The 12,806-nt window shown below is 39.0% G+C and overlaps 1 protein-coding gene across 1 annotated transcript in view; it reads left to right on the forward strand.

The window, feature by feature from the left end:
- Positions 1 to 8,024, forward strand: part of LOC124776799 (phosphatidylcholine:ceramide cholinephosphotransferase 2-like) — a 303,955-nt gene extending 295,931 nt beyond the window's left edge. The window contains exons 5-7 of the mRNA XM_047251944.1: positions 6,360 to 6,634; positions 6,998 to 7,173; positions 7,536 to 8,024. Coding sequence (XP_047107900.1) covers positions 6,360 to 6,634; positions 6,998 to 7,173; positions 7,536 to 7,691 — 607 coding nt within the window. The 3' untranslated portion in view covers positions 7,692 to 8,024. The remainder of the gene's footprint in view (positions 1 to 6,359; positions 6,635 to 6,997; positions 7,174 to 7,535) is intronic.
- Positions 8,025 to 12,806: the final 4,782 nt, after the last annotated feature.

The following is a 12,806-nucleotide window of genomic DNA, read 5'->3' on the forward strand; positions in this document are numbered from 1 at the left end:
GTCCCCCATTGAGCATGTTTGGGACTGGATGAAGCGTCGTCTCACGCGGTCTGCACGTCCAGCACGAACGCTGGTCCAACTGAGGCGCCAGGTGGAAATGGCATGGCAAGCCGATCCACAGGACTACATCCAGCATCTCTACGATCGTCTCCATGGGAGAATAGCAGCCTGCATTGCTGCGAAAGGTGGATACACACTGTACTAGTGCCGACATTGTGCATGCTCTGTTGCCTGTGTCTATGTGCCTGTGGTTCTGTCAGTGTGATCATGTGATGTATCTGACCCCAGGAATGTGTCAATAAAGATTCCCCTTCCTGGGACAATGAATTCACGGTGTTCTTATTTCAATTTCCAGGAGTGTAGCAATGTGCACAATAATAAAACGTTTAATTAATTTCAGTTAACAGGGGCAGTGCACTCATAAGAAGTTGGGTGATGAGTTGATGAACAATGACAGAGCAGTGTACCATGTGATGGCCCAGCCAGTAGCTCCATTCTGCTGAGTCTGTGTGTAGCATGCTTATAGAACATTTAATGTTGATTTTCGTATCAGTTTAGGTACAATGAAAGTACTTAGCTGTAGTGTTCGTGTTGGCTGACATAAAGTGTACACCCAATTATAACATCAAAAATTGACAGCAGTAGTTTTCTGAGCATTGAAATTAATCTATGGAGAGTCAGAAGCAGGAACAGTGGCCCAATGTGGAGCTAACCACAGCATTGACAGTTAGCAGGTTGGGCAATGGCTGGAGAGTGCAGCTCGGGACAGAGAGCGCACACAGTCTATGCTGCGAAGTATGTGTGTCCTCCTCTGTGCAGAATGGTTTGCGCTACCACAACTGGCAATTACTGCCTGTTCACCAGAATGATTTGGGGAAACCATGTGAGGGGAAGTCATAAAGTTTTAATGAGCTGCTTGAAAAATTGTCATGTAATTAACCAGCTGAAAAATGCCCGTCAGAGCACAAAAAAGGCAAATATGCTCCTCTTTAAAAGACTGACTGGTAAGTGGGAAAGACTCTGATAGAAAAGTGGGGAATCAGCTGCCTCATTCTGCTTTCCTCACCAACTATTTTGTCATACAAAACTTATTCATACTCTTTTAACATGGAACATTCTATATCCTTTACCCAATAATCCTTCACCAGTCTCTCGTTGTAGTGAAACCTCCATACTCGGCATCTCCTTCTCACTCCCACTGTCTCTATGTCCCTCCCCCACTGTCTCCTTTTTCTGCCAAGTGCACTGCCTCCTGTCTGTCTTTCCTGGTCAGTGTCTTCCCTACTGTCACTGTTTTCGTCCTTTTCTCTCATTCTTCCTTACCAGTGCTGCTTAAACATTATCTGTCCCACTGCCATTGTCTTTGTCTCATTCTTTTCTTTCTTCCATTGCCATTGTTTCGTACTTTTCACTTACAGTCTGCTGTCTTCCCCTTCAACCACCATTGTCTCCTTTCCACACATGTGTTTGGGGGGGGGGGGGGTGATTTGCTCAGGATTGTTTTGATCCCTAAACTGGGAAACTTTTAACACATGAGTGTTGGGGATGGGAGAAAGTGGAAAAATTTTCTTGTTTTAAATTTCTTCAGTCTGGGGTAGGGTTTCAACCCCCCCCCCCCCCACCTCCCCTCCACCCCACCCTATGTATGATCTCTCTCTTGCTCCCACTGCTACTATCAGCATCTACCTCTTTCTCCTTTACTGCCACTGTTCCCTCTCTATTTTGCTGCCACTCTCTCACACTGAACGTCACTATCTTCTCTCTCTTTGGTTCACACTGCTGTTGTCTTCGTCTTCCTCTTTTTATTTTTCACTGCCATTTTCTCCATCCCACTATTATTGTCTCCTCCTTTTATTTTTCACTGCCATTTTCTCCATCCCACTATTATTGTCTTTTCTCTTTTTCTCTTTCAGTGGTACTGTCTCCTGCACCAACACTGTCTCTCTGCTACTCACATTCAGTACTAAAAATGCGAACATGTTTGCATGACAAATTTTTTGTTGTGGAAGGCAGAATGAGGATTAAAGAAGCTGATTCCCTACTTTTCTGTTAGTCTTTCAAAGAGGAGGATGTTCCCCTTTTTTGTGCCCTGACAGTTTTTTCAGCTAGTTTCCTTCTTTGCCCTGTTACCACAGCATGTGCTGCTTACATAAAATTTATTTTGTAGGTCAGTAAAGTTTTGATGGTTTATTTATACCTTGACACATTTACATACTTTGGCACACACAAACAACAAAAAAGTTCACATAATATAGGTCAGCACAATGTCGTCTCCCATCCAGTGCAAGTTCATTTTACACTACTTTACATGAAAATGCACAACATTTTTAGACTGCACCTATAGTATACCAAAGAATGCATTGTTTGGTTTGCAAGCACAAAGAATTTTGTATGACAAAATTATTTTTTTTTGTAAGGTGCTCATGCTGCTAGGTGGCACCATCAAATAATTGTTAGGTCAAGACAGCACATTATCCAGAGACGGCATGTCTTAAAAAGTTTTATTGGTGAAAAAGTCAACTAAAAACAGTTTGGTGACCTCAGAATCCTTGCCATGTGATTACTATGTCAGTTCAAAGTACATTTATGCCTCAGACTAGATATTACATGGATTAGTATGTTAACTTTGAACTCTGTATCTCGGTTACAAATAATGATAATGAAAAAAGTTTCAAGGTGTTCCCTAAGAACACCATTTTAAAAACATTCGGTACGGTTTCAGCGATTTACCGCGAATATAAATTTAGAAGTGGGCATCCCCATGATTGGTACTTTTGGTGCCCAAAAATCATGGTTTTCGGGATTTTATCAGGAACTGCTCATGAACAAATGTTGCTTTTATAAGCTGCCGAAGGCCCGTCCCAGACCACAACTAACGCAAGATAAGCAACCAATTTGCTCAGTTTGCAAGGGCTGACCCTGTACTTTTGGATACCTACAGTTTGCCTGTTCTTCAGATATGTTTGCAAATGGTCGCTGGGTCAAAGGCTATCCAAAACACATGGCACCTTATCTCTGTGATCAACAGAACCCAAGATAAGCACCCTTGAAAAACTGTATTTTAGAGTGCAGGTTTTTGGAAGAATTGACTTTTTGTTTGTTGGTAGGTGTATATTGGTACTGCTGTTACACTTCTAAATCCTTCCACCACAGTTCTGTATCAAGCTACAAGAGGAGCCATGCTGTCTTGTTTTGGCTGCTCTGGCAGTGTATTCTTTTGTGTGGAGATTGCAGTGTATACCAGTACTATAGACATGTACCTGGAAAAAAAAATCGGAGACCTTTTTTTCTGAGGTTGGAACTATTATTATCCTTTGTAGATAAAGAAATCTCGTTGGCTGGAATGGGTAAACAAGCCTTGCAAAATTTTTGAACTTCCCAACATATTTTAAACACACACAATTCTATCACCAACATCAAATTAACAGTATTGTTTGCTGTTCCATTTGACTTGGTGAATTAAATTCCCATAACACGTTAAGTGGGCATACAGTATTCTGGGAAGGAATAAAAGCAGATTGTCTAGAGAGAAGCTTTCAACCTAGGGTTTCAAATCTGCTGTTTGTCATTAACAGTCTACTTAAGTATAAGGAAATGTGTATTGTAAATACACTGCTGGGAGGCGAGGAGACTAGTACACTTAGAAAGACATCAGATTTTGATCTGATGACTGGATATGGCACCAGGTAGATAGATGTACTGATTATGGTTTCAATGTCATTTGCCAACAGATAGCACAGTGGCATAGCTACTAGAGAGACCTTTGTGTGTACCCTTTAATACGAAATGCTCACAGCTGGAAGGCTCAGTTTCATGCAGATGTGTGAAGTAAGCAGGCAACCATGCCACGGAGACGCACTCGTGCTTTATACAGCCAAATGAGCCATTTTGAGAGGTCAAATTGTGGCCTTCAAAGTGGCTAGATTGTCCTTCTGGAGAATTGCCACACAAGTTGCACATGCTGCGTCAGTCGTGTGACAATGATTAGTGGTCAAGTGAACATTCTCACACCGGAAGATAAGGTTCTGGATGTCCACACAGCACAGTTGCCCACCTGGATTGTCGTATTGCAAGGGCAGTAGTGGCAGATCGTACAGTTACACAGCACAGATAATAGTGCTTCCGAGCGCAACATGTCAACACAAACTGTTGCAAACTGGTCATTAGCAGTGGTATTCTACTAACGCCACAGCATCTGTGTGCATGCTTCGCCGGGTATCGTCACAGGATCGCTTGTGAGGCAGTATGGCATGCCATGGTGTTAATGCAGTGAAACCAGATCCTGCCTGCATGCAAGTGACGGTCATTTGTGGGTATGTCATAGGCCTGGTGAGCAATGTGTTGTAGAGTACATTCGTCCAGGACACACTGGCCCCACCCCAGGCCTTATTGTCTGGGGAGCGATAAGCTGCACCTCTCGTTCACCTTTGGTTTTTCTGTTGGGGATGCTAACCAGCGCTTGGTACGTGTAGAATGTTCTTAGACCCGTTCTTTTGCCATTTTGCTACAGGAAAGTGATATGTTGTTCCAACAGGATAATGTTTTCCCCCACACTGCCTGTGAAACTCAGTATGCTCTGCAAGATGTGCAGCAACTACCCTGGACAGCATGATCTCTGGACATATTGCCAGTTGAGCACATTTGGAATATGATGGGACGAGAAGTGGCTCACGAAACTAGCCAACCAACAACTCTTAGGTATAGCAGGCATAGACAGTATACGCCATCTGTACAATTGATTGGCAACAGGGAAGAGTCCTCATATGAGGACAGTAAGAACAAAAGCTACTACATCTTACATAGAGCATTTATTAGTAGTATAAAGAATACATGAGAGAGAGTACAATATTTTGAATTTTATTTTGTGTAATGAAATTGTTTCATGCACTCAGGGCACACAGCATTGAAGTATAATTCATTGGGTACAGAATGCAGGTGTTCTTCATTGCAATCTCTGCTCTTCCTAGCAGACCCATATTATTTCTTTTGTTCACTCATCTTATTGAGTACCTAGGCCTTTACTAGTCACATTTAGCATGTGGCAGGAAATCCTCATGAACCACATAAGGTTTCTAGTGTCATTTCTGCAGAGAGCAACCAGAGAATCCATCAGGTGAACCCCTCTCATTTGCTCATAATCTCTAAAATTCTTTTCCTTTTGACCAAACTGGGTGGCTATACTTTCAGGTTCTCTTTCAACGTATGATAAATACAGTAGTTAACAAGGCAGTTGTCAATCTATCTTGTCACTGTAACGACCTCTTAGAATTTCAGTCTCAGTGTTGTTTCTTATAATTGTTACTTTGTTATCAATATTATTGTCAGTATCACTTGGAGGGCATATCACAAGTATCAGTGAGGGGGAGGGGGTCTGCTTCAAGTGATGAGCCATTGTCAGTCATCATCCAAACCAACTCATCGTTTGACTTGGCCTCCAAAATTTGTATAATTTTTGCGTCACTTATAACCTGGTGTTACTTTTTTCTTAATTTGTACGAATTATACCATCCTGAATAATTTTTGGTTGATGAATGCGGCCTTTCTAAAGGAATGATATAGCTTCGCTTACGTTTGAGAAATAACTCTGCAAATATTATTCGTTATGTGTGCGTATTTGAAATTAATTGTCTGAGATTTGGCTAAAACCACTAGCTGCATTTAGTGTATATCAGAAATCACTACTAGACACAGTACTACATATGATAAAATACAGTATTATAACAGCATAAAGGGGAAGAAAATCAAAATTCTGCATGAACTGAAGCCACTAATTGAAAGTCCTCATATGAGAACACAAGAGATTATTACGAAAATCAATACTTATACGATTCAGATATTTGCAACCCATATCATATGATCTATAATAAGTAACAAAAATGCATTACAACACATACCTATGCAGAGACAGCAATATTGTTCTCGCTGATCAGTGTAAAACTTTCATGACACAGCTTCGTGGCTACACCAAGGATAGAATGACTAAACTAAGCTTCCCATACGCCAACCACTTACACTGCCATCTTGCGGGTATTCTTTGCTCATGTAAGTTACCTGCACTTTGTCACCTCAGGCTTCAAAGATGAGAGAGATGCTGCCAAAATGTAATTTTAACTAGTTTGTGCCTAGAAAATTCCTGGGAATCACTGTATATAAATATGAGATACAAATAAAATAATCACGGAAAAGTTTGGAATAATTATTTAGGTTTCTTGTGAAAGTTAATGAATGAAGAGCAAATGTGTTTGTAAGAGCATGTTACTCTGCTGGCTTTTTCTCAATGTACAACATAGTAAATATTGTATGAATATGTGATAATGCAGCTAATGGTGAGGTCTTTGTTGTTCTGTTATTCATTATAGGTATATCGTGATGCGGCGTGTCTTCATGATCCTTTCCTTGTTGTACCTGCTGCGTTCCATCACGATGTTTGTGACAGTCCTTCCTGTAGCCAGCACAACATATTACTGTTCACCTAAAGCCAATGCTACAAATGGGTACATAGTGGCTCAGAGGGTGTGGCAGTTGATATCTGGTTTTGGGCTTTCTATTAATGGAAAGCACACTTATTGTGGTGACTACATTTACAGTGGGCACACTGTCATTCTTACCATGAGTTACCTCATTATTGCAGAATGTAAGTAAAAACTTTATGTTGATTATAGCTAGATGTGAAAAGGCTTGTCTCAGAAGTTTATTTCCAGTTTACTGTGCAGTGGAATCTTCTTACACCTTAATCAGCATCTTTTCTGCAAAAAATGTTGATGCAAGAGCTATAGAATCCAGAACTGGGAATAAACTTGTGGAAATGTGCTGTACTTTGCGCAGGAAACTTGTCTGATCCAGTAATTGTGTTCTTTTCAACCAATTTTCCTGCACCTGCAGACTTTCAGTGTAATATATGATGATTAAAATAACACAGATAGTGGCACATAGATCTTCATTACTATGTTGCTCAGTAAGGAAAATTCGTGTACTATATGAAGTTGTAATTTTTCAGATTCACCAAAGCGCTGCTTCCCCGTTCATTGGATTTCGTGGGTTGTTTCTGTCGTTGGGGTTATTATGGTGCTTGTTGCTCATGGGCATTATGCTGTTGATGTTATTATAGCGTACTATGTTACTACAACTTTGTTCTGGATGTATCACACTTTGGCAAACAATGCTAATTTGAAGGTGAGTATAATCTAAAGCTATAGTGATTGATGCCTAAAATAAATGTTAAGCTGTGTTACATTTTGATTTAAAAACTTTTATTGACCTACCGTGATTAGGGAGCAAATAATGAACCACACTAGATGATGCACAAATGTTCTGTTAGTTTTCACTGAACTGCATATTGTAGTTATTTTTTGTGTTAACAATGAAATAAGAAAAAGATAATCACTCCCTGTAGGGCAGGGCTTGTGCAATTTGCTGAGCTCTTTATGCATGCATGTTTGTTGAGTGAGGGGGTTATCTTTTCATTCCCTGTAAATAATTATTGTATGTGTTTAATTCATACTGTAAAAGTACATACAATATATGTAATGTTTCAGCAAAATGGACCAAACAATTTCCTTGCAAGGTTGTGGTGGTTCCCAGTGTTCCGGTATTTCGAAAAGAATGTCGGAGGGCCAGTTCCGCGGCAATATGAGTGGCCCCTGCCTTGGCCGAGATGGTGCCATGGCAAGCACCCCAACAGGAACAGTTAGTGATTACTACAAAACTGTTTTGTATACCAGTGTGCTTGCATTGTTTCATCATGCACAATTCAGGGAACAGTGTAAATTTGGTGAAATATTTATTTCAACTCAACGGCTGGAATACTTTAAAAACATTTTATATGTGAGAGAGTGACTTTTTAAGTGAAAGACTGAAAACGCAAAGGGAAATATATAAACATGAGCGACAAGGATTCTAGGAACATTAGTATTATTCAGCAGTAACTGGCTCTTGTGTACTGTTCCTGTATATTTTGCGTGTGCCGCCGTGTTCCTATTTTGTAATAATTTATTGAAATAAAAAAAGAAAAAAAAACTGTTAAATGCAGATACATGAGGGGGTAAAGAGAGTCTGTGTTCATGTTTGTTACATCGAAACTTGGAGGGGGGAAACTGCTACTACAAAAATAGTGTGTGTGTGTGTGTGTGTGTGTGTGTGTGTGTGTGTCAGGGGAACTGTAGTGTTCGTGTCTGTGGCGCAAAAAGAGTTGTGCTACTTTGTTGTTGTGATAGCAGATATTTATTTTATGCTCTACCAGGGAGATGGAAGGGATACTGTCTGTATTTGTTCAATTTATTATACATATTGCCTTAATAATCAGTTTCATCTTTTGTAAATTTTATGTACACCAATACTGAGAGCAGCACACAAACTTATGAGCATCAAGAGGGTGAATACAAGAGTGTACAAATCAGTTTTTTTTTTTTTTTTTTTTTTAGTGTTTTTGCAGCTCAGTTTTCCAACAAATGTATATTTTTGAGAAATTGTATTTTCAGTCTTATAATAGTGTGACCACGAGTAAATGTTCGGCAAAAACTATTGCACAACCAAAAGTATTATCATTAAATAAGATAACTATGATAGTTGCACTTTTATTTCAAACAAAACTCAAGAGTGTACTCCATGTAATGGAATTTGTATTCTGTGTGTTTTGGATAAAGGAATAACTTCCTTTTCATTGTAAGAAGCTACTGATACATACATTTTTGTAACTGTGCCAATTATCTGCAGTGGTAAATGTTTGCAATTAAGAAAACAAATATATTTCAATAAAATAATAAGAGTGATTGCTTTGACTTACATACATAGTGGAATATTTAAGATAAAAACATACATAACATACAGGATGTGATGAAGATTCAGTCAGTAATTTTTGCCCATTTGGAGTACATTCTCACTGCCATTACCCGAATGATTAAACTTCAGTTTCACTTCTCTGGCTGTTCGCTCTGAGGTTTGTCCATTGGCTGTATTATGTATGTGAATAGCTTTTTAAATGTTTTACATTGGACAAGGACTGAATTTATGGTTTGAAGGAGAAAAATGGCTTTTATTTTAGACTGCAGCTGATTTTTCTCTCTCATCACATCAGCTTTGCATTTGTATCAGCATTTCATAGCTGTCTTATAAAATTATCAAAGTTTATTGCCAAATGGTTCTAAATATCTAACATGTTTGTGTGTGTCTCAAGATGGTGTTGCAACATGTGGTGATAATAAGTCTACACATAGCTTGGTTGAACTATCCTGTCTATGTGCACAGTGCTGACATAATCACTGTTGTAATGGAGTATCGGTGATTCTCCTTAAACTTTATTTTATCATTAAGAAATTTCTTCCAAAGAATAATCTGAAATTCGAGTTCTTGAACTTATTAAAGGGCAGTTTATCCCTTTGATTAGTATATTTCTGTAGAAATTTGCTATTTTTTTATAAACCCAAACTAGTCTAGAATTTTTCATTATGTGGAACTCCACATCTGTATATTATTGGACTGGAGAGGAAAAGCTTCCATCAGTTTCTTTTAAGTGTGTCTGTGTGTACTGATTTACTTCTATTGCAAAACAGAAAGAAGCTATAATAATATGCGAGATGTAACATGCACAGTTCGATTTTTTTGTAGTGCATTTGATCCTTGGAACATCACCGAAGTCGTACTCCCTTCTAGCTGCTTATCAAAACAGTTAAAAATGCAGAAGAGAGTGAGTAAACTCGTTTTCAGTTGCAGTTTTCTGAGAATTACTCTCTTAAACTTATTATGGCTTCTACGTGTTTTAGGCACAAATAATACTTAAAAGTAACAGGTGGCAGTTATTTCTCCAAGTCTAGACTAGAATAATTATGTGTGCCTTGCAAATACTGTCCAAACAGAAATAAAAACCTTTTTCTGACTATCATTTCTGATATTTTTTGGAACATGAATAAACAGTTATAAAATTTTTTACTGGCAGATGTTTGTATCTAAAGTATTGTTTCTTCCTGATCTTGTGTAGAGACACATACCTCTTATTTTCCTAAACATAGTGTAAAACAAATCTATTATTAAGGAAATATTTTTACAAGAGTTAAATTGAAGAGCTTTTATTTTAAAGCAGTGTTGTCATAGTTAAAGGATTTATGCAGTTTGCGTATCATTTCAAAATAAATAAATATATATATTCTTTATTGGTAAGCCAGCTCTTGGTTAGAAATATTAACTGCTGGTTAAATATATGTGCTGGTGTTGACTTTTATTAAGATTATTTACCAATTACCAACCTTGTATTAGGTGTAAATTTAATAAAAATGTACACATTCCAGTTGAAAATGATTTCGAACTGTAGTGCAACCCAATTACAACCCTTCACACACATTTATTTAAATTGACATTTTTTTTCTGCATTTGCCCTATTGTGCTTTGTTCTGAAATTAGCATTTTACCAATCTTTGGAGCAGGTAAGTAATTTATGTATAGCAGCAAAATAAGTTTGTTTAATTAAAACACCGATCTTAAATGTACTTGGGACAGAGTGAAAAAAAAGGTAGGAAAACCAAATTGTTAACTGGATTAAGAAAAGGTATTTGAATATCATTGTCAGTTATGAGGTGATACAAGTGAATACACACTCCTTAATTACTTGCCTAAAATAAGAAGGTAGTTCAATCAACAAACATTTTATTGACCAGCTCACTGGTCAGTGTTGTTGGTCACTAAACGCTGCATTGTTAGCTGTGATTGGTGGTGACATAATGGAATTTTATGCATTAGTTGGGTCTACAATGAGGCCACACGAAAACCTAGAAACTGATAAGCGAGGTGCTAAAGTGGCTAGTGCCAGGCAGTGAAGCACATCAATTTTTTTTTAACTAAGTGATGCATCCAGGAAGTAATTTTGACCTTCCTTAAAAAGGTTGTAACTAGTCTCAAATAACATTAATTTGAAAGCAATTAGTTTTAGAAATTTTCACAGCCCATGAGACCACATTCACTTCTTAAATTATTTTTGTACACACACTTAAATGTCCATGCAAATTGTGATGATTGACACACACACACACACACACACACACACACACACACACACACACACAGCCTCCCAACACTTCACCCGGCAATCTTGTCGTGGCTCCATTGAGCGCATGCCCTGCCAGATTGCCCCCCCCCCCCCCAAAAAAAAAAAAAAAAAAACCACCCACACACAAAACACCTTGCTATCCCTCTACTTCCCCGCCCCACTCCAGATTGCTTTCATTCAACATGACTGTTGCATTCCAGGCCAAGCTACCAGACGGCGGTCATGTGCCTGAGGTGTGCTTGCTTGTGTGAATGTGTTTTCTTTTTGAAGAAGGCTTTGGTTGAAAGCTAAATGTGTAACAGTCTGTTAGTTGTGCTTATCAGCAATTCAATGTGTCAACTTTGTGATGAGTAGCAATCTAGCCTTTTCCTAACATTGTTGATATTCCAACCAGGAGTTTCCATTGTTTAAAATTAAATCATTTAAAAGTGAAACATATTTCTGTAAGAATAGTTGTTTGTATTTTGATTCGGCACTGCCAACTGGTGCAAGCAATACTTACTTACTTACTTACTTCTCAAAGTCAAGTACTAATGTTTTATGGGACGCATAACAAAGCACACTTTCGTGAACAACAAAGAACATGCATTGTCCGGATACAATCAATATCACATTGGTACCTTTAACTTAAGATTTGTACATTTGACAATTATAAAACACATTCTGTTGATCATGCATTTTGTTATGATCAATTACGAAAGTAGCCAATTGTACATCTTCAAAATACAGTGAATCTAGTAGATGAACATCTTGAGCCTATTACCCACAACCACTCTTCTATATATAAAAGATACCGACTGTTTTCTCTAGTGACACTCTACAGTTCCTGTTCCTTTATGACATAGTGTCCTGTTTGTCACTATTTTGACCTTTACTAATGTCCCTAATGCCCATGGCCTTACCGCTATTGAACGCTACCTTTCCCAACACCTGACAAACTCCGAACCAATCACCTCCTTCCTAGTCGCCATGACCAACTATACTTTCATCCACAATTATTCTCCTTTGAAGGCATCACCTACAAACAAATCCGGGATACAGCTAAGGACACTATCCTATGTCAACCTATTCGTAGGTCATCTAGAGGAATTCTTAAATGCCAAGAATCCCAAACCCCTCACCTGGTTCAGATTCACTGATGACATCTTTGTGATCTGGATCGAGGGTGATGACACCCTACCCACATTCCTTCAGAACCTCACCACAACCTCCCCCATTTGCTTCACCTGGTCCTACTCAACGCATCAAGCCACTTTCCTTGACAGTGACTTCCACCACAAAGATGGCTACATCATTCTCTTTGTTTATATCAAACTTCCCAATCACCAGCAATACCTCCACTTTGACAGCTGCCATCCATTCATACCAAGAAGACCCTTCCATACAGCGCTAGCCACCTATGGCCATTGGAATCTGTAGTGACGAGCAGTCCCCCTCGAAATATACCAAAGGTCTCATTGAAGCCTTTACAGATTGCAATTACCTTTCCAACCTTGCCTTATATTTCCAGTCACCCAACACCTCTCAAAGCCTCACCGTTCCAGCCACAGAGGAGCATTTCCCTCGTGACTCAGTACCACTCACGACTGGAGTAACTGAATTACATTCTCTGTCTGGGTTTTGACTACCTCTTGGCGTACCGAGCGAGGTGGCGCAGTGGACTCGCATTCGGGAGGACGACGGTTCAATCCTGCATCCGGCCATCCTGATTTAGGTTTTCCATGATTTCCCTAAATTGCTCCAGACAAATGCCGGGATGGTTCCTTTGAAA

This window comes from Schistocerca piceifrons, chromosome 2, assembly GCF_021461385.2.
Source record: "Schistocerca piceifrons isolate TAMUIC-IGC-003096 chromosome 2, iqSchPice1.1, whole genome shotgun sequence".
Classification (NCBI taxonomy): domain Eukaryota; kingdom Metazoa; phylum Arthropoda; class Insecta; order Orthoptera; family Acrididae; genus Schistocerca; species Schistocerca piceifrons.